A 21,817-nucleotide genomic window follows, 5' to 3' on the forward strand; every position below is an offset into this window, starting at 1 on the left:
CCGCTGCAGCCCCATCGTTAGAATTTCAACTTATTTCCAGCAGGAATCTCTGTAGGTACTATTGAAGTAGCTGTCGGTTGCAAGAAAAACGTGACTAATTTCTATCGCCCCTTTAATATTTGCAGGGAAGTTTTATTTCCCATCCCAGTGCAGCAGAATTGGCCTGCGCAACATGGGCTGCAGCAGGTATGCACCATACGAATGGCAACGACACTGAGGCTGGCGGTTCAACGCAAGCAAGTCGATCTCAGGCTGTGTCTCAAGGACACCCGATGGAAACGTAACCAGGTCAATTTCAGGCTGTACCGGGGACACAAATGTCTCAAGGAATGCAAGGCGGAGGTGGTAGGCTTGGGGCAGTTTCATACGAAGCAGTGAGCTGCTGCGGGTTTTTCTTTGAATTTTTCTTTGGTCGTCGTTGTCCCAGTCATGAGGTCCTCTAGACTACTTGCTTCAATGTTTTTCTCTTGTGGGCTTTACAGACTATTCCGAAAATTCAACGCCATTGCTCCAAGTCAGTCTGGAGGGTGTGATATGCCATCTGATGTGGAGTTGGCTGGTTCACGAGTCAGAAGCATGTTTTATGTAAGTAACTTTTAGGCTTGTCCAAGTCGACGCTATTTTTCTGAGTGTCGCGCTTGAAACTCACAGCTGATGGTGGCACTACTGGAATGGAGTAGCAGTATAGGCTTTCTTGCTATGATACATATGCAGAGAGAGCGCAACAACAGAGCTGGAACTTCACTCCTTGGTTCCTTGAGTACTCATCGAGACCAGGACTTACGGCCGTCTTCGTGGATCTGAATCCTGAGCACATAGTTGACATTCATTGAACAACCAGCGATTAGATTTGAAAATGACGATTCTCTGATCTCAATCGTTTTGTTTTTTAAGTCTTTGGTGAATTCGAATGGAACGAGCTGACTTGTACTCGTCGAGTACCCCTAATTCAACCCCTCTTCACTACCTCAAACATGGCTACTGTTCCCCCAAGCACATATCAGCCCCCAAGTCCCGCTTCTCCCCCTGACCATGTTTTACAAGGTTCAGCCGGACCAAAGGTAAATCATACCCTGATAGTGAACGAGTCTTTTCTAACAGCCTTGCCTCTCAAGCCAGTACAATATGCTCCTGACGACCACACCGCTCATCCCCAACCACGCCAGGAGCAGATGCAACCCACAGGACAGATGGACGCTTCAGAGGTGCCGCAGGATAAAGGGAAACTAGCGGATCCAGTGCACTGAACAGAGTCAAAAGAAAGAGGAGGAAGGCTCCGGTTCGGGTGCAGGGCAACCTGGACAACAACAAGGTCGACCCCACAACTATTGGCACACCGGACTTTTCAATTGCTGGGATGATGCTGGGACTTGTGAGTCACATCAAATATTACCACAGAGTGATTAAATTCACAACCTGCTTCACAGATTGCATGTCATGTTGGTGTCCTTGCATAGTATATGGGAAAAACCGCCAGCGGTTTGACCACTTGCAAGAAAACGATACGGCAGATCCGGAACATGGTGGTTCGGGCTGTGATGCCGATTGTTGTATGCATCTAGCACTTAACGTGTTGTGCGGTTTCGGTTGGGTACTGCAGGTGAGTACAGATTTTGTCGTTCTTTACAGGTACATATTAAGAAAGGTTTTTAGCTTGGACAAAGGGCCACATTGAGAGCGCGCTACCACATTGACGGAAGCTACGTCAACGATTGCTTGACTGCATTCTTTTGCACCCCATGTGAACTCACCCAAGAGAGTCGAGAATTGGCAGAGGAGGAAATGACTGCTTCCAATACTGAGAGGCTCGGACAGACTCGTGACACATAACACGAACTGGCCATTCTATGGCTCAATCAGTTACTTGCCATGTTTATCTTGTTGAGCGATTGAAAATCCACAACTTGCAAATGTTATTGCAATTTGAGGCCTCAGGCGGCCATTAAAATTTGTTTGGGCTTCTTGTACTGCACGAGTGACGACCGAAGAAGTTGTTCTGGTTATTTTGTGTTGCCATGAGTTACGGCGAAAACTTGAAGCAACTCTGAATCGAGGCTAGTCATGAGCTTCAAGAGGAAGGTTGAATGTCACCGGCCGTGACGGTGGAGACTCTTGTTTGTTTGGCAAAAGCCTTCGATCCAAACAACCTTGCGAAAATTGCCTCGATCTTCCGGATCGCCATGCCTGTCTTGCCGAAACGTCTGTCGGGTTTCACTGTCATTCCAATTGCATATCCGAGCTCATCACATTTCATCTATGCAAGAGCTCACACCCCTCCTAAATCCAAAACGTCAAAATCTAAAAATGTTCTACCTGAAGGACGCACGCTGTTCCTAGTGAACGTACCACCAGATGCGACAGAGCGTGAACTCACACTGCTATTCAAAGATTGTGGGACAGTAGAACGCGTCTTATTTGACTTCAACTCTGCCGACGCTCCAGAAGAACACGAATCCGATTCTGACGAGGAGGTGGTCGAGGCTGCTGAAGAATCCGATACTGAAGCACGACCTCGCAAGAAAAGGAAGCTCCAAACTTCCGAGCCTGCGCCTCCTAAAATGATGCCCCTCCCCTCTCCATCCCTTCGCACACTGCGCAAAACTGGGTCTTGTGCCCATCTCATATTTCTCGATTCCTCATCTCTTGCAAAAGCGCTTTCGCCCCCTACGTCACCCAAACCATGGCCATCCTCGGAGGAGCCCCGTGGTCTCTCTCACTATATGGCAAACTATGATAATGAGCGGCCTCCGCTAGACACTATCAAAGCTCACGCAGACAGCTTTATGGAATGCTTCGAATTCAACCTTTCAAAGAGTAAACAAGAGGCCAAGTACCGGAAAGGGGAAGCAGTTGTGGACGAGGACGGATTCACACTAGTCACTAGAGGAGGTGCTTATGGACAAACGCTTGGCGGAGGTGTGGGCGTTGCCAGCAAGAAGTTCATGCTCACTGGGAAAATTGGGGGTAGAAAAAAGAAGGACAAAAAGAAGGAGAAAGATGCGTTCTATGCCTTCCAGAAGGCTGAAAAACAACGAAAAGGTGAGCGCGAAGGTGTTTTTCACGAGGATGTCGGTTCACGTGCCTGTAGTTATACTCGACATGAAAAAGAACTTCGAGACGGACAAGCAACGCATAGAAAAACTGAAGGAATCACGGCGGTTCAAGCCTTATTAATGATCTTTGCCATACGTTTAGGAAAGTGGATATAGCATATCGCGAATACGATATAATGTAAGGTACCGGAGTTTTTCGTTCTAACGGGCGAGTCAATGTCCCTTCATTCAGCGGGTGTGCTCCGTCAGAGTGTATACATCAGCGATCTCCCTCGCTTGTGATTATTTCAGTGGTATTTTGAAGAGTTCTCTTGACAGGCCGCCGACCGTATGGGTCCCGTTGAGTGGGTGATGAACGTCAACGACAATAAATGAGTGCGATCAGCGAGTCGCCATCACACCGTTCGACGGTACCAGTTTACTGCAAAAAGACGTATATCAAAACCTATGGTACGTTACTCTACGCCCTCATTTTACTTCCCCTGAGCAGACTAGAACTCTCCTATTGCGTATCACCATTCCTAAATCTTTGGGAGCGTCCTTCATCGGCTGCATTCTCCTTCATTCACAATAGCCTCGCAGGAGACTCGACTAACCCCGTCCTAAGGAGAAACCTACAGCCTACTCCTGCTTCGGTGAGGCCCATCCGTATTTGACAGGGCTGGAAAACCTGTCGCTGTTCTCCTATCACCATGCCATTGGTTACTGTTCTACGCAGTACTATCCTTTCTTTTTCCCAATACATTTATACTCATCAGAACACCCCTTTGCAACCGTTGCTCATATTGCTGGGTTTTCGCCGCGGAATTCTGTATGCAAATGATAATCGATCCTTGCTGATATTACCAATAGTGCGGAGTCTAGACCCCGCGGCGAGTGATCAGCCATCGGGCGATGTCAATTACTGATCTATCGCATTGCTTTCCACAGAGCTTCCTGGCGAGTTGGTGACCTCCCTAGCGACATTGCTGAATGTACTTTCCGTGGTACCCAAGATCATTTTATCTCGTTTGACTCGACATTCTACGACAAATGAGCGGACACATGCCGGCCTGTCTTCCACCTCATGGTTTATACTGCTTTCCTGCGGAGGCGGCTTTACCCGTGGTACATGCTGCTCCAGGGAAAATTCACTTGTTGATGCGCCCATAAATTCTGTTTTTGGCGGGTCGTTGACAGTTCTTCGAGTCATAGCAGCGACTACCCACAGAGGATATGGCTCCGAGAAACTCTCTGCCCCGACGACGCCTCCACTACTTTGGAGGTCCACGATTCGCAAATATCTGATCGTCGAGAACATGTCAGTTGGCCCACCTATCATGATCACGTGAGCTGGCGGCTGAGCTCGCCTATAAATACACCGCCAGAGCTCGAAGTTCGGCATGCTGCCCTAGGCGGCCACTGGTCAGTAAACTGCATGCACGAATATCGGGTCCCGTTGATGTTTCATGGTCGTATGGCTACCGACGGACCCCGACGGTAGTATGTGATCACTTCCTCACGGATGCCCATCGCTTATCGTGCCAAGACCAGGCGTCATGTCCTGCAATATAGTAGTGAATCGCTTGTAAACTGTCTGATGGTTGCAGACAACACCGTGTATCTCGTTCTGTGAGTTCTCAGGAACGATAATCGCTTAGACGTTTACACATTGATTATGCGTATTAGCGATCTACGTAAAGGTCCTGAGACCGAAGCTAGTGCGTCGCTTGTGTGCGTGGAATTGGTGATTGTGGTGGATTCCCCTGTCTGTTGTTTGAAACCAACTTACGCTTATTCAAGTTCTTCTTGACATCACGCGTGTTTATTGGAGCGGGAACATAAGAACCGCGAAAGGCTATGAGCCCACGGCGGCCCGCCACCACGGGGAGCTGTACTGCTGCGACTACTGGTGGCTTGGAGGGGGATTTTTGGTACTACGAATTAAATTTAGTTGCATGATCCATATGCATGAAGGTGTGACAGATGCATATGGTGGCTGCGACTAAAGATTCTTCCTCAAGTTTGTATGTAAGGACGCCCACAGCAATCTTATTTTCCCATAGGAGAGGTTTCCACTCAGAACAGCGTGCCGAAATTCAGCGAGCAGATATAAATGATGATTCATGCCAAATTTGATTTCTGTTCTACACATGTAACTATTACAATCATGATGAAGTTTCTGAAGTGCTGTATGTCTGTTTTATGAATGACCTAGAATTTGTACTTGGAAACGATTTCCCAGAAGCCCTTGCCTTGGAGAGTACCGAGCTCTAGTTCAAGAGCTGAAGGCTGGCGCGAGCCATCAGGCCCAGCGTAGGTGCCTGCACCCCAAGGGGAACCTGAGTAGAAGCAAAATTTAGCAACGGTCGATCACGGACGGAAGGGAATAAACATACCACCGCGAACTTCGGTCATGTTAGCGAGTTGCGCGAATGTGTTTTTGTAACCCAAGGGAACATAGATAATCCCGTGGTGAGCGAGAGTGGAGAGGGAGTTGATGATGGTAGCTTCCTGTCCTCCACCTGGAGTGCCGGTAGAAACGAAGACACTGGCGAATTTGCCGGCCAAAGCACCACTGAGCCACAATCCACCAGTTGCGTCCCAGAAAGCCTGTGAGAATGAAGCATATAATTAGAATTTTTAAAGAGACTAGAACGGATCAGAGACATACCTTCCACTGTGCGGGGAAGTTGCCATAACGGGTAGGAACACCGAAGATAAAGGCGTCAAAGCTAGCAAGTTCGCTTGGTGCGAGGATAGGATAACTCGGCTTTGGGGCAGCATGCATCTTTACGAGGACTTCCTCGGGTAATGTTTCAGCGATCCTGATTAATCCAGTAAGTGAGAGATCTGAGACTAAGATCGATAACATACTGGTAAATGGTGACGGATCCTCCGGCAGATTCGACACCAGCCTTGACAGCCTCGGCCACTGATGAAGAGGGATTAGGGTACTAGGGGGATCTCGATGATTTGTACTTACACTTGGCGATGTGGCCGTACATGGAGTAAATGATGATTGCGACTTTAGGAGACGACATGTTGTAGTGGAAGAAAAGATGACTGAAGATAATGATAACGATGGATGATGAAGCTCAGTATTTGTATGAAGATTTCAGTACTTTGTCCTTGCTTGACAACACCTTGAAACGCATACGTCACTGACTCAGCGCGATAGTGGTAATTGCAAAAAGTACGAATGCAGTATTTTTCGACCCACACTAAAGACCAAACCCGGATGATCGAGCTCACCATCACCCTCGTTTTATGTAAAACTGACCAAGCTGGGCGTTAACGCGAGCTCGTCATATTTCATCTTGTGCCTGTCTCTTAGAAATCCCGAGAACTTTTGTCTCTCTTTGGAACAATTATGATTCATCGCTAAACACCTCTTCGCGTATGTACTATTCCTCACACACCGTTCCAGCCAGTAAAACGCGCGCAGCCGAATATTATATGTGCGTTTACCAGACGCTGAAGCTCTCAATTCAATTTTCTCACCAACATAACGTGGGTGGCCGTCAACAAGCCTAGCGAAACTAGCCTGGATTTACTCCGGCAAGATCGACAATCATGACTGACCGGCCTCCCACACCTCGCACATAGTATTCTACCAGCAGCAGAGAAGGCAACCGAGTCCGAGATGGCATCAAACACGTTCGGTATGCAACTTGCTGTATCCAGGGTAACTTCATCCTGATATAGCAACAGTTTGGACACGCATGTACATGATGTTTTTCGATAAACCAGTTGTTTTTATGAAGTCGAGATAGACCATCGTATCGCACAGGAGACATATCGAATGGATTATGCAACGGTACGGCCTCTATCCAAGCCATCTATTACTGCCTCCCTTTTATTGACGTATTCTTAATCCTGTGGTGCCAGATAAACCTTGATCTATAAATTTGCTTCGCAGGCCTTTTTCCCCATCTCACGCTAGACGCGAATGTTTCATTTTAAAGGCTGACCTCAAAACCCGTTATATCCTCGCAACTGAGAAGCTAGTGCCTTTTTCTACTAATACATCGGAATGTGTTTCCCTGGAAAACGACAAAAAGACAACTTCACCGAGCCAAAACCCACACCTCTAGATACAAAAGCCCCAGCAAATCAACCAGAGCACCCAGTTTCTCCCCCCGTTCTCCCTCCACTTTCATCTATTTCTCCAACCAATATGCCTGCCCCTAGGATCGCTATCGTCACTTACTCCCTTTACGGGCATATCACAAAGAGTGCGTCTGCCTCGCCACACATCCACTTCCTTGCTTAATACATCATTCACAGTGGCTGAGGCCGTCAAGAGTGGTATCAGCAATGCTGGTGGTAATGCCTCTATCTATCAGTCCGTCCATATCCACCTATCAGGCTATGAGCGTGCATTGACTTCACTCCAGGATCCAGGAGACCCTCTCCGACGATATCTTGAAGCTCGTCAAGGCGCCTCCTAGACCCGATTACCCTGTCCTCGTCCCTGATGACCTTGTCAACTTTGACGCGTTCCTCTTTGGTATCCCCACTCGTTACGGCAACTTCCCCGTTCAGTGGAAGGTACGCTATCTTACATCTGCAAGGTTGAACACGTTCCTTGACGTACTCATACAGGCATTCTGGGACGCCACTGGCCCTCTCTGGAGCAAGGGCGCTCTTCAGGGCAAGATGTGCGGTGTGTTTGTCTCCACTGGTACCCAAGGTGGTGGACAGGAGATCACCATTTCCAACACGTTGTCCACTTTCGTGCACCATGGTCTCATCTACGTTCCCCTCGGCTACAAGCACTCCTTCCCTCAGTTGTCTAACCTGACCGAGATCCACGGTGGTAAGCCCTTCTCTCAGATGAATGGCTACACAAGCATTAATCATCAACACTCTATTTCCGAACAGGTTCTTCTTGGGGTGCAGGAACCTATGCAGGCACGGACGGTTCCCGCCAGCCTTCACCTCTCGAAATGGAGATTGCTGCTATCCAAGGCAAGGCCTTCTGGGATACTGTGGCACAATACCACGGCCACGCCAAGTCCTCGTGAATCTAGATATTGATATGTACGGATTCAGCTTGGATTGTATATACATTGCGCACGCATAATATGAATTAAATCTCGCGCTCGTGCAAAGTCCCATTACATAGATGGATATTTTCTGATCGTATGTGTTCGCATCAATACGCCATCCATCGAATCTGTGGGTTTGTTCCCATGGCTTTGGTGCGCCGTTACCCGATTAGCATGCACACATGTGACGGCGGCCTAAATTTAATCACTAGCAACTTCCCGGACTGAAATACTTGAACTCACACAGCGTGCATGCGCGAAGATCGTATTTGTGTGAAAGCTGGGCCGACTGTAACCACTTGCGTACATGCTTTGAATCACAGCCCGAGAGGTGGGTGCTCCTTGACGAGTCTCATGCAGCTCCCTAGTAAGATCCTAGCGAACTGCGCTACCGGATAGCATATCTTGAAGGTGCTAAGCAGCGCGCGTTATCCCGTTATGATCGTATCATCAGGAAAGCCGTGGCTCCCAATGCCCAGTACAAGAAGCTCCTGAAGATTGCAGGCACCCTCATTTAGAGTCAACCCTGTGGCACACGGCCTCCGTGTCCCAGATTGTAATAGTGCAACGATAAACGCCAGCCTGATCTATTTGTGTTTAAATAAACTCATGGGCGCGCTGGTTGCGGAGAACGGAAGATGAAACTGATCGATGGCAAATCGTATGGAATATGATAGAGAATGAAGAAATTACTAATCATTGCAAAGCGGTTTACTTCTTTTTGCATAGGGTCTTTGGATCAAGCAAAACTCATATCTTCAGCCCAGTTGCCTGATGGACGGTCTCCAAATGCACCATCTTCATCCATTGCTGGCCCCCAAGCTGCGTCGTCCTTACTTTTGACGGCCTGAATATCTATTAGCATCCGTCCACTAACCAATTCGATCCCAAGACGTCAAAGCAACGTGGTCGAGCAGAAAATAGTGTCGGAGCCGACAGGGTTCGCACGTCGAGGACACACCTTTGTCAGATATTCTTTGTTCCTTTCCATTTCTTTTTCAAGCCTCACAAGAAGGGCGTCCTGCTGCTGTGCCTGTGACAACACTCGGTCGACGTCAGTCTTCTCGAATTTCACTGGTGGGTCCGAGAACGACACAGTCCCATCTGCAGACAGCTCCGCGGAGATTTCTGAGCACTCAATCTAGCACAAAGCATCAGTTATTCGTACGATTTGCCAAGGGAAAGGAATCCACCATGCTCAAAATCAGAGATTTCACTTTATTCTCGTCCGAAATTCCCACTTCTCGTCCGATATCGGATAAGTGTAACGTCAAATAGGTGGTTGTGAGTTTCTTTATGGCCCAACGGGGCGCACGGTCGAGTGCCTGAGTGATGAGACCAAGAGTTCTTTCCTATACGCGTGGTTAACGATACACATATTCATGCGATTTCAATATCGTACATTGGTGAATAGCTGCTGCTCGTTCTCGACTATCGTGCGAAGGTAGTCGCGTTGCAGAGGATATGCATTCGTAAAACTTGCATAAGGTGTCGCCTTGAACAATCGCATAAGAATCGGGTGCATGTATTTGGAAGGAGGTGACGTCTGACCAATCAGAGTGCGTGAGCGAGCCGTTCACCCATGGAGGATACTCGTACCTTTCCGCGGTATATCAACTGTACGAGGACCAACTTCTTTAATGCTTCCATTTGAATAGCCGAAGCCGCTGTGCCTGGACTTGATGCGCAGATCTCAAAGAGTTCTTCTGCAGCTGACCAGCTCTTTAGCGCAGCAAGTGCGATACCGCCGGCGTAGTGGTATACTAAATTATCGTGGTAGGTCAAGTCGGAAAGTGAGAGATCAATTGTGGTGATCGAATGAGCCAGGACGGGGATCGCGGCTGAGAAGTGGCGAGTGGCGACGCAAATCTGTAACAATTGCTGGCGATTCAGGAAACTGGAGAGGTAACGCAGCTGGCAACCTTACTGTCAGGAAAATAGGGTGGATGGTGGTGAGATGCGAAAGGGTTGGAGGATATTTTGCGAGCAAATCAGATAATGGCGCGATTGCAAGTTTGGGCTAAGAAACTTGAGATCAGGTGGAGAGCTGAGTCAATAATATATCTTACATTTCCTTCAACTTCAGAGAATTGTCGTATTCCAGTTGCAAGAAGTGTCACTGGATGTATATGACCTCATTGTACCACCACATAAGTGAGGACAGGCTAACCTCGATCCGGAGCAACACGAGCATGTTCGGGGATAAAATCGCGGCAAAAACTCTCGATATGGTGCCACAAAGGCTTATCAGACGCGACAGTATGCAGTCGCACAGACCTGCAGGAGATCGGTGTGCGTAATGAAACTTTCCAATAAGACTCACTCACAAAATGTAAAGCATACCAAGCGTGTGATCTCGCGCGTTTAGCAGAGTCAATGGATCTTGGCTACCTGGCAAAATGCTGGCCAGCAGGACTTCTCTGACATCTTTGGATGCGCAACTCCTCAGATATTGGTTTAATTGGGAAGGACTTGACGTCGAAGTTATGGTCGCGACAATAGAGGCTAACGATACATCACTTGCAGATTGACCAGCTGCGTTCGATGATGACTGTGCAGGGCTGGTGGTTGACGTGGCGGATGTAAGGGGTGGAGTAGGAAGACCTGATTGATTCATGACGCAACTTTAACACCAACTGCATCAATATAGTCAACGATATAGATATTGTCCAAGAGGTAAATGTTTAGATACCGAGGATTATCCTTGGTGCGAAACAAATCAGAATGAATTCGAACGGTTGTTGAGACCAATTGGATGGTAGTTTTTTGGTCGAAGGATGTTACCACTCCTGTCACTTAACTCAGTGGTACTTATTCAAGAGAATGATTCAATTGCAGCTCCTGATCGTCTGAATGCTTACCTAATCGACAACGACAAGCCGGGTGCGTTTACTTTTGTCCCAAAATTCAACCTCAACTGCTTAGTCTTACTTAGGCGACCACCCCAGGCCTGTCGAGATTGTATCGACGAAGGCTGTTGGTAAACTGAAAGATTTGATCAAGGAAAATAATAAGCATGAATTCGATCTAAGCATCTCATGCTATGGAAGGTGCACCGGTGAGTAATGGACTGGAAAATTGCTGGTGCTGACCGTATGATACTTAAAGGTTGATATCAATCCGAAGAAGAAGTTAGATCTCCCGCCTGACATCGAGGAGCTCGTTGACCCGCTTACTCGACTCTCCAAAGTGTTCACCGTTAGACCGGATGATGGACACCTTCATATATTTGTGGAATGCCAGTACGTCTTACGCATATTATCACCTTATGTCCAGTAGAATTGTGATAATGTGCGCGGATACTCACATCCGCCTGAAGGTATAGTTGATCGGTGTAACAACTCATACCGATAGGGGGGGAGGGTCTGAGCGGTGTAAGGTGGCCTCATGTACATTTTTCCCGAGCGGGTACCTCTTGGGTAAAACAGTCGACCAAATTTCCAAACATTGATCAGGGGCAAAGTTTGTAAGCCACACGCGGTCCTGACATTTCCTGCACTTCAAAAGTGCCAGGTCTGTGCGCTGACATATAGATAGCGCATTCTTCTTCGTAAGTCTCTCTTTGAATCTTTTTCGTCTCGTACCATCACCTTCGGCACTCGACGCTTCGCAAACCTGAAACACATCTCACTCACAACTCTTTACTTCCACAACCTTCAAGTTTGGTTCTCCTCCTCGTCAGAACTGAGTACGGCATTCCTACAAAGCCTTCACACCACCTCGGGTTCGACTTCAGGTCTCATCAGGATGGCTGATATCAATGTTCGGGGGTTCACCAAATTCTCTTCCATATACAGTCCATACTGATTTTCTATGCAAAGGTTCATGAAGATATGGATGAAGACAAGCTGCACGAGGTATTAGTCAACTATGTCTTGAGTCGGTCCATCCCATGCTGATAGGCTAAAATATAAGGCAACAAATATGAAGAAGACGATACAAGACCTACAAGCTCAGACTGCTCTGGATGCTGAGCGCATCACCGACCTGGAGGCCATCATCGCAGAGCTGAAAGACGCCAACGTGGGGCTGAAAGACGCACAGAGAAAAGAGCGGCAGAGTATGTGAGTAATATGCTACTATTTTACATGACTTGGAGATCAAGTTGCCAACGTTGACTTAGGAGCGATCACATCGAACAAGCGTTCAACCGAATCGAACATTGTATCTAATATTCTGAGTCAAGGAGGGTGGGTCACCCTAGGGCAGCACGCTATCAGGTGGTCCTAATAGTATAATCCCCCATAGGGGGGAGGGGGGTATAATGAGAAGTGAGAAGTGAGAAATATGAGAAGTGAGAAGTGAAATATGAAAAATGAGATGTGAAATATGAGAAATGGATTATGTAATACGAGAAGTGAGAAGTCAAAAGTGAGAAGTGAGAAATCCAAAATGAGAAGTGAGAAGTAAAGTGAGAAGTAAGTGAGAAGTAGTGAGAAGTGATGAGAAGTACATGAGAAGTAAGTGAGAAGTGATGAGAAGTACATGAGAAGTAAGTGAGAAGTGGTGAGAAGTACATGAGAAGTAAGTGAGAAGTGATGAGAAGTACATGAGAAGTAAGTGAGAAGTAGTGAGAAGTACATGAGAAGTAAGTGAGAAGTGGTGAGAAGTAATGAGAAGTGGTGAGAAGTGATGAGAAGTACATGAGAAGTGATGAGAAGTATATGAGAAGTAAGTGAGAAGTGATGAGAAGTACATGAGAAGTGGTGAGAAGTGAGAAGTAGAGATATTGGACAAATACCCCCCTCCCCCCTAAAAAATATTATATACCAGGGTGGAAAAATGACCTCACTTATTCACTAAGACACTTTGCTTGCTTGACTTTCATGAGAAGTGTATGGAATGTATATGTCAAATAAATGAGTGGGAGGAGCTGAGCTCCAGCCTAGGGAATTTCTCCCTAGGCCTAAAATGGACATCTAAGGAGTAAAGTATGACAGTTTTAGAAACACTTGGGCACTCATGTGACTTTCACAGATTTCATTTATCTTGTGTATTTCACCAAACAGGAGACAGGAGGACATGGGACACAGTGGGAGATGGGAGGCAGGGAAAATTGGGAAATAAATCTTAAGAAAAAAGGGAGAACAGTTTTGGAAACGCACAGGCGCTCACGTGGTTTTCGCCTAAATATGTTTAGAGCCACATGGTTTTCACTTACCTTGCTTAAAGCTCTTTGTGAAAACTCATGTGGATTTGTCATGTATTTTTGAGCGCTAACTCAATCACCACTGCAGCACAATATGCAACACAAGTATTTTCCCTATTGTAGGTTCTGTTTGCTTCCTGTGCTGAAGGCAGAATGAGTGTTTGCTAGTATGAAGTGTATGAGAAGTGCGTGAGTAGTCAATTGAGAAATGCATGAGAATTAGATGAGAGGTTCATGAGAAGTATACAAGATGTGTGTGAGAAGTAGATGAGAAGCATATGAGATGTGTGTGAGACATGTGCAAGCAGTATACACAAAGTGCATGAGAAGTCTATGAGAAGTGTGCAATAGTACATGAGAAGTGCAAGAGAAGTAGATGCAAAGTAGATGAGAAGTGTGTGAGACATGCATGAGAAGTATATGAGATGTGTGCAAAGTATGTGAGAAGTATGTGCTAGTGAGAAGGATGCGAGAAGTGCATGAGAAGTAGATGAGAAGTACATAAGAAGTGTATGAAAGGTGTGAGATTTGTGCATGTAGTGTATATGAACTGCATGAGAAGTACATGAGAGGTAAATCTTACAAAGAAAGGGAGAACAGTATCAGAAATGCTCATGTGCTCATGAGGTTTTCACACACATACATACATACAGTAAACAATCAAGCTGAAAATGTAACAACATATGACACAATTCTCCACACAATAAATATATGTCTTGATAGGAAATGAATGACAAAGTATTATGACTTCAATATGTTGAACCTTCTCTAGCCAAATGGCTAATTGTCTAGCAGTCACACATAGACAGAAGGACAGGTTCTAGCTCAGGTGAGGCTCGAGGCAGCCTCCAGGCTACCCACCACTGCCTGCATAGTCTGTGGTGCAGTTTCGGTGTGAGAAGTGCATGAGAAGTTGATGAGAAGTATATAAAGAAGAGTGTCAAAAGTATATGAGAAGTGAGTGAGAAGTGTGGGAAAAGTGTGTGAGAAGTATATGAGAAGTCTTGAGAAGTGAGTGAGAAATCCTGAAAAGTGCATGAGAAGTGTGTGGGAAGTGTGCGAGAAGTACTTGAGAAGTGTGTGAGAAGTGTGCGAGAAGTCTTGAGAAGTGAGTGAGAAGTGAGTGAGAAATCTTGAGAAGTGTATGAGAAGTGTGCGAGAAGTGCATGAGAAGTGTGTGAGAAGTGTGCGAGAAGTGCTTGAGAATTGCATGAGAAGTACATCAGAAGTGTGTGAGAAGTGTGCAAGAAGTGCATGAGAAGTGTGCAAGAAGTCTTGAGAATTGCATGAGAAGTGTGTGAGAAGTGCTTGAGAATTGCATGAGAAGTATATGAGAAGTGTGTGAGAAGTCTTGAGAAGTGAGCGAGAAGTGCATTAGAAGTGTATGAGAAGTGTGTGAGAAGTACTTGAGAATTGCATGAGAAGTACATCAGAAGTGTGCGAGAAGTACTTGAGAAGTATATGAGAAGTGTGTGAGAAGTGTGCGAGAAGTCTTGAGAAGTGAGTGAGAAATCTTGAGAAGTGCATGAGAAGTATATGAGAAGTGTGCGAGAAGTCTTGAGACGTGCATGAGAAGTGCATGAGAAGTGTGTGAGAAGTACTTGAGAATTGCATGAGAAGTACATCAGAAGTGTGTGAGAAGTGTGCGAGAAGTGCATGAGAAGTATATGAGAAGTGTGTGAGAAGTCTTGAGAAGTGAGCGAGAAGTGCATTAGAAGTGTATGAGAAGTGTGCGAGAAGTACTTGAGAAGTATATGAGAAGTGTGTGAGAAGTGTGCGAGAAGTCTTGAGAAGTGAGTGAGAAGTGAGTGAGAAATCTTGAGAAGTGTATGAGAAGTGTGCGAGAAGTGCATGAGAAGTGTGTGAGAAGTGCTTGAGAATTGCATGAGAAGTACATCAGAAGTGTGTGAGAAGTGTGCAAGAAGTGCATGAGAAGTGTGCGAGAAGTGTGTGAGAAGTGCTTGAGAATTGCATGAGATGTACATCAGAAGTGTGTGAGAAGTGTATGAGAAGTGCATGAGAAGTATATGAGAAGTGTGCGAGAAGTCTTGAGAAGTGCATGAGAAGTGTATGAGAAGTACTTGAGAATTGCATGAGAAGTACATCAGAAGTGTGTGAGAAGTGTGTGAGAAGTGCATGAGAGGTATATGAGAAGTGAGCGAGAAGTCCTGAGAAGTGTGTGAGAAGTGTGTGAGAAGTACTTGAGAATTGCATGAGAAGTGTGCGAGAAGTGTGTGAGAAGTGCTTGAGAATTGCATGAGACGTACATCAGAAGTGTGTGAGAAGTGTGCGAGAAGTGCATGAGAAGTATATGAGAAGTGTGCGAGAAGTCTTGAGAAGTGCATGAGAAGTGTGCGAGAAGTCTTGAGAAGTGCATGAGAAGTGTATGAGAATTGCATGAGAAGTACATCAGAAGTGTGTGAGAAGTGTGCGAGAGAAGTCTTGAGAAGTGCATGAGAAGTATATGAGAAGTGTGTAAGAAGTGTGCGAGATGTGCATGAGAAGTATATGAGAAGTGTGTGAGAGAAGTCTATCAGAAGTAGATGAGAAGTGCATGAGAAGTACATGCAAGATGTAAAGTATAATGGTTGCAGGAACATTTGGGTACTTTGTGTGAGAAGTATGTAAGCACTGTGTATGAAGTGCATGAGAGGTAAATTTTAAAAAGAAAGGGAGAACAGTGTCAGAAATGCTTGTGTGCTCATGTGGTTCTCACATTGTAACACTTGAGCTCCCACTCGGCTTGTATTCAGCTATTTCATGCATCTTGTCAAATGCCTGTTGCACAATATTCACTTCCCAATGAAACCCAACACTTTGATCAGTGGGCCCGACTCTTTGAGTAGCAAACCCGACATTTCTGCCACATCAGACACAATATTTTCCTGCACACTTGTCCTATCCATGTTCTGTCTTGTCTTGCTAGCCCCACTAGGTGCATAGATACTTATTTCACACATTAATCACATTGTAGCAAGTGCTATTACATGTTTTCCCATCATCCGCAGCACCTCATGTTTATTTATACATACTTTGGATCTGAAATCTTCAGCCACTACTTTTGCCTAAAGGGTTCCATATTTCTATGTACTTACTTATATATTAGTCTCCATATAGCACATTCATCATCCAAGTAGTATGGAGCCGTCTCCCAATACTTTGTGGTCAAACCTAATAGTTTGTAGTTACAAATATGTAACACTATAATTTAATGTATTTATTTTCACAGTTTTCCCATGTTCTCCCGTCTCCCGTCTCCCGTCTCCGTCTCCCGTCTCCCGTCTCCCGTCTCCCGTCTCCCGTCTCCCGTCTCCCGTCTCCCGTCTCCCGTCTCCCGTCTCCCGTCTCCCGTCTCCCGTCTCCCGTCTCCCGTCTCCCGTCTCCCGTCTCCCGTCCTCTGGTTCTCTCATTCTCCCAGTTTCCCATTCCCATTTTCCTGTCCTCCCAATTTCCAGTTTTTAAGTCTCTAAGTGATCTTTTTCTCCCTTTTTTATTTTTTTCATAACCTTCTGTCATTCATCTCCCAATCTCTTTTATCTCATATTTGTTTTCCCCTACAGTAGAAAAAACACTCAAATCTAATCACACATCTTTGGCCTGCTCAAGCAAAAAAATTTCATTATTTAATGCCATGTACATATACAGTCACCAAGGTCGTGCTAAGTTCCCAACAAGTGACACTATTTGAGTCGGTGTTTGAAAATGTGACAAAACCATGCAAGTTGCCAAATCAAGGTTAAGCGAGCTAAGCGCTCCCATGTGGCCTTTAGCAAAAGCCACACAAGCTGATGACTCCTCCCGAAACCATCACACTTTACTTCTTAGATTATATACCAGTGGGAGGAGCCAAGCTCCAGCCTAAGGGATTCCTAAGAAGTAAAGTACAACAGTTTTAGAAACACTTGGGCACTTGTGTGACTTTTGCTTATTTCATTTATCTAGTGTATTTTACAAAACACAAGATGGGAGATGGAAGGACATCGGACACAATGTGCTCATGAAAGTATTTCAAAATTATTCAGAATGTACAATTTATGAGGATGCAGCCCGAGGCTAGGAAGCCAAAGGAGGGTGCAGCCCTCCTTGGCTTTCTGTGACAAAGGAACAGTGCTTATCAAAAGCCTTCAGAATTATTGGGATAAAGCTGAGGCCAGGAAGCTAAAAAAAAAAAGAGCACAAAGTGCTCTTTTTGCTTCCTGTGCTGAAGGCAGAACAGGTGTGTGCTAGTATGAAGTGTATGAGAAGTGTGTGAGTAGTCAATTGAGAAATGCATGAGAAGTACATGAGAAGTGCATGAGAATTAGATGAGAAGTGAATGAGAAGTGCATGAGAAGTATATGAGAAGTATGTGAGAAGTGTGCAAAAGTACATGAGAAGTGCAAGGGAAGTAGATGTGAAGTATCTTAAGAAGAAAGGGAGAAAGGTTTTGGAAATGTTCACGCACTCATGTGGTTTTTGCCTAGACATGCTTAGACATGCTTAGATTTGCCTAAGGCCACATTGCTTACCTCGCTAAAACCTCCTTTTGGAAGTTCACGTGGCTTTGTGATGTGTTTTTGAGTGCCAACTCAATCACCACTGCATGCAACACAAGTATTTTCCCTATTGTAATTGTTTATGGTACATACATACAGTAAATAATAAAACTGAAAATGGAACAACATATGATACAATCTTGCAGACAGGGGGACAACACACATATGTGGAAATAAAAAGGACACAAAGCAATGTAGAGACTCAAAAGCTGGAGAATGAGAGGACAGAAAATTGGAAACTGTTAAGAACGTGCTCAAGGGTCAAATCCGAAGGGCTTGGCTTCAGCTCGTGTGCTGTGCCCCTTACCCGAGTACATGCCCCTAACTTCCGAAGGCTCTCAAACACTGTCCAAAGGTTACTGGACAATGTCCGGAGGGCGTCGGGCGATGTCCAGAATCCGATGTCTGATGCGCAGAAATTTTGGTGGACATTTCGGGAATGAGAGACAAGACTAATCTGGACGAAGTCCGAACTAGAAAGGAAACAGCGGAGGACTACCAAAGGTAGAGGCGGAGGTGACAAATCTATAGGAATCAATCCTAAGACGAGCGGAGGTCGACGAGAGGATAGCTCAAGTTGTGCGGAGGAAGGAATGAGCAGAGTCTAAGATAATATTCAAACTAGGGATGTACATAGATTCTACAGGGTTTATATACTACTGAGATGCGAAGTCCGAAGCTATACAAAGCGGTGGACGGAGTGTATAGAAAGTCAAACGCTAGTCTATCGGAAAACAGTAAATGAACCCAGAGATTAGATCAAAGGAAAATAAAGGGCGGAAATGAAACAAGGTACGGAAAATGATATAGTCTAACCGGAGTAGGAACATACAAAGGGATAAGGCATGGAAGTTAGACGCGGGTCGGATCCGGACATAGATAGACGTTGGCCAGATCCGGATATCCGGAAATGATATGTGTGATAGGTCCGGGTCCGGAATGCAGGATATGACAGAAACAGAAAGCTGGGAGGATGGGAGACAGTACACAATGGGGGATGGGAAGCAGGAAAATGAGAAAATAAATGCATTCAATAACACTGTTACATATTTTGTAATTTTACTTATGTCAAAATCCTGCTCAAAGAATGTTGAACTGACTGATCTTATGTACTACATACTTTTACATGGTGTGGTATATTTTACTTTTAGTTTTTTGTTGAAATGCTCATAAATGTATTTTCAAAATTATTCAAAATGCACAATTTATTAGGATGCAGCCCTCCTTGGCTTCCTGTGACAAAGGAACAATGCTCATCAGGAGCCTTCAGAATTATTAGGATGAAGCTGAGGCCAGAGAGCCTAAAAAGAGCGCACAACACTCTGTTTTTGCGACCTGTGCTGAAGGCAGAACAGGTGTGTGAGAATTGCATGAGAAGCATATGAGAAGTGTGTGAGAAGTATATGAGAAGTGCATGAGAAGCATAGGAGAAGTACATGAGAAGTATATGAGATATGTGTAAGATGTATGCAAGCAGTGTATACAAAGTGCATGAGAAGTCTATGAGAAGTGCAAGAGAAGTAGATGCAAAGTAGATGAGAAGTGTATGAGAAGTGCATGAGATGTAGATGAGAAGCATATGAGATGTGTACAAAGTATGTGAGAAGTGTGTGAGAAGTGTGTGAGAAGTGTGTGCTAGTAAGAAGTATGCAAGATGTGTATGAGAAGTACATAATAATTGTATGAGATGTAAGGGATGTGTGAATGCTCATGTGCTCATGTGGTTTTCACATACATACATACAGTAAACAATAAATGAAAATGTAACAACATATGACACAATTTTCCACACAATAAATATATATCTTAATAGGAAATGAATGACAAAGTGTTACGATTTAGATAGGTCAAGCCTTCTCTAGCCAAATGGCTAATTGTCTAGCGGTCACATGTAGACAGAAGGACAAGTTCTAGCTCAAATGAAGCCTGAGGTATTTTCTGACAAGCTTGGTAAGCACAGTGGCTCTCAAGCTGTAGGGCTAACAGATGTATGGCTAAGGTAGCATTGAATTGCCTTAAAAGTGTGGTCAAGACAGAGGAACTAGAAGTCACTTTGAAAGGGGTTCTGATGGAACACCAAGTATATCAAAGTAAGGAATACAAAGATGTGTCCAAGCCATATTGGTCTATCCTATAAGGTTCAGAAGGAGTGTGTATCTATGGATCTATCTCAGTCAGAGATATGATATCATGAAGCAGGGTTCTATGTCAAGATAAATACATGAGGCAGATCCAGCCTCTAAGTGATTGATGCATGAGGTGGCATGTATCAGTCTAGTTCTAAGGAAGTACACTGTGAGGTGACATGAGGTGCTCTGAGTCTGGCATAAGTACACGAGAAATAGATGAGAAGTGTATGAGAAGTGCATGAGAAGTATATGAGAAGTATGGGAGAAGTACATAAGAGGTGTGCCAGAAGTACTTGAGAAATGCATGAAAAGTATGTGAGAAGTGTGCCAGATATATGAAATGCATGTGAGTAGTGTGCAAAAGGACATGAGAAGCATATGAGAGAAAGAATGTCTGAAGATATAATTACAATGTGCAATGCCAAAGTGTCATGTCCAACATTTTTGGATAAAGCATATCAACTAAGAACTACGAATTATTGGGTTTGACCACAAAGTATTAGGAAACGGCTCTCCACTACTTGGATGACAATGTGCATGCAATATCCAATTTCATATCAGGTCTAGTAGTCAAAGTGTCAGCTTAGTTACTTGTATGAGAAGTGTGAGTGACATGCATGAGAAGCATATGAGAAGTATACAAGATGTGTGCAAGAAGTGTGTGAGATATATATGAGATGTATGTGAGAAGTGTGCCAGAAGTGTGTGATATATGAGATGTATGTGAGTGTGTGAAAAGTCAATTGAGAAGTGCATGAGAAGTATGTGAGAAGTGCATAAGAAGTACGTGAGAAGTAAATCTTAAGAAGAAAGGGAGAACATGTCATTGTGGCGCACAATTTAACACATGTTTCCCTATTGTAATTATTTATGATACATACATATAGTAAAAAATAACACTGACAATGGATCAACATATGATACAATTGTGTGGATAACAAATATATGTGGTGACAGAAAATAAATGACAAAGGTCGTGGCATAACAAATCATAAGGAAACAGACAATGCAGATTATTAAAAACTGAAGAATGTGAGAAGTGGATGAGAGGTGTGTGAGAAGTGGTTAAGAAGTATGTGAGAAGTATGTGAGAAGTGTATGAGAAGTGCGTGAGAAGTACAATGATACTGTTACATATTTTGTAATTTTATTGTAGTAGATTGTATGTTTGTCTATTGTTAAAATCCTTTTAAAGAATGTGCAACTGACTGATATAATTTACAATGTAATTTTACATAGTGTGGTAGATTCTACTTGTATGTACATCTATTCAAGATGCACGATTTATTGGGGTGAGCAGAGGCCAAGACTCTAAAAATGAGAGTGTGAAGCACTTTTTCTCTTCCTGTGCTGAAGGCAGAATGGGTGTGCTAGTGAGAAATGTGCGAGAAGTACATGAGAAGTAAATGTGATGTGCATATGAAGTATGTAAGAAGTCTGTGAGAAGTATATGAGAAGTATATGAGATATATGCAAAGTACATAAGATGTGCATAAGATGTAGGCCACCTATGACAAGTATGCAAGAAGTGTGTAAGATGTCCATGACAAGTGCATGAGAAGTATGTGAAAAGTGTGTGAGAAGTATATGAGAAATATATGTGCAGTGCATGAGATGTACACGAGAAGTAAATGAGAAGTGTGTGAGAAATATATGAAAAGTATATGTCAAATAAACACCCTTTCTTCTTAAGAAGAAATAGTACATTTGACTTCTAAGTATAGGAGGCAACTCCTCTCCCCTACTTAGATGATAGGTGATACTGTGGTCAGTGCAATATATATGTATGTACATGCAATATGCAATTGAATATCAGGTCTGATAGTCAAAGTGTTAGCTTAGTTACTGATATGGAAAGTGTGAATCATATGCACAAGAAGCATATGAGGAGTATGCCAGAAGCGTGTAAGATCTATTT

General features: G+C 44.5%; 5 protein-coding genes across 5 annotated transcripts; 3 read left to right on the forward strand and 2 right to left on the reverse strand.

Moving 5' to 3' along the window:
• Positions 1–1,417: 1,417 nt before the first annotated feature.
• On the forward strand, positions 1,418–1,788 carry F5891DRAFT_906192 (uncharacterized protein; the record flags this gene model as incomplete). The annotated part of the gene is made up of 2 exons (XM_041373549.1): positions 1,418–1,600; positions 1,654–1,788. Coding segments are annotated over 2 exons (318 nt in total), but the record flags the coding sequence as incomplete, so codon positions are not given.
• A 298-nt stretch (positions 1,789–2,086) lies between these two features.
• F5891DRAFT_1282821 (ribosomal RNA-processing protein 7-domain-containing protein) lies at positions 2,087–3,404 on the forward strand. Its single transcript, XM_041370558.1, has 2 exons — positions 2,087–3,039; positions 3,089–3,404. Exons 1-2 carry the CDS (start codon positions 2,181–2,183, stop codon positions 3,172–3,174), a joined length of 945 nt encoding a protein of 314 aa, XP_041217533.1. The 5' UTR covers positions 2,087–2,180; the 3' UTR covers positions 3,175–3,404.
• A 1,745-nt stretch (positions 3,405–5,149) lies between these two features.
• On the reverse strand, positions 5,150–6,262 carry F5891DRAFT_1073373 (flavoprotein-like protein). Its single transcript, XM_041363334.1, has 5 exons — positions 6,019–6,262; positions 5,910–5,967; positions 5,707–5,860; positions 5,432–5,645; positions 5,150–5,374 (listed from the first exon to the last, which is right to left on the reverse strand). Exons 1-5 carry the CDS (start codon positions 6,074–6,076, stop codon positions 5,247–5,249), a joined length of 612 nt encoding a protein of 203 aa, XP_041217534.1. The 5' UTR covers positions 6,077–6,262; the 3' UTR covers positions 5,150–5,246.
• Positions 6,263–6,941: 679 nt separating this feature from the next.
• Positions 6,942–8,197, forward strand: F5891DRAFT_139104 (putative 1,4 benzoquinone reductase). The gene is made up of 5 exons (XM_041370630.1): positions 6,942–7,270; positions 7,323–7,380; positions 7,433–7,586; positions 7,641–7,854; positions 7,920–8,197. The coding sequence occupies exons 1-5, from the start codon at positions 7,069–7,071 to the stop codon at positions 8,060–8,062; spliced, it is 771 nt and encodes a 256-aa protein (XP_041217535.1). The 5' UTR covers positions 6,942–7,068; the 3' UTR covers positions 8,063–8,197.
• Positions 8,198–8,825: 628 nt separating this feature from the next.
• F5891DRAFT_965359 (uncharacterized protein) lies at positions 8,826–10,703 on the reverse strand (the record flags this gene model as incomplete). The annotated part of the gene is made up of 9 exons (XM_041376156.1): positions 8,826–8,933; positions 9,048–9,227; positions 9,280–9,438; positions 9,489–9,632; positions 9,686–9,955; positions 10,014–10,106; positions 10,156–10,205; positions 10,257–10,363; positions 10,414–10,703. The coding sequence occupies 9 exons, from the start codon at positions 10,701–10,703 to the stop codon at positions 8,826–8,828; spliced, it is 1,401 nt and encodes a 466-aa protein (XP_041217536.1).
• Between the last annotated feature and the right edge of the window lie 11,114 nt (positions 10,704–21,817).

This window comes from Suillus fuscotomentosus (assembly GCF_016647785.1).
Source record: "Suillus fuscotomentosus strain FC203 chromosome Unknown F5891scaffold_155, whole genome shotgun sequence".
In the NCBI taxonomy this organism is placed as follows: domain Eukaryota; kingdom Fungi; phylum Basidiomycota; class Agaricomycetes; order Boletales; family Suillaceae; genus Suillus; species Suillus fuscotomentosus.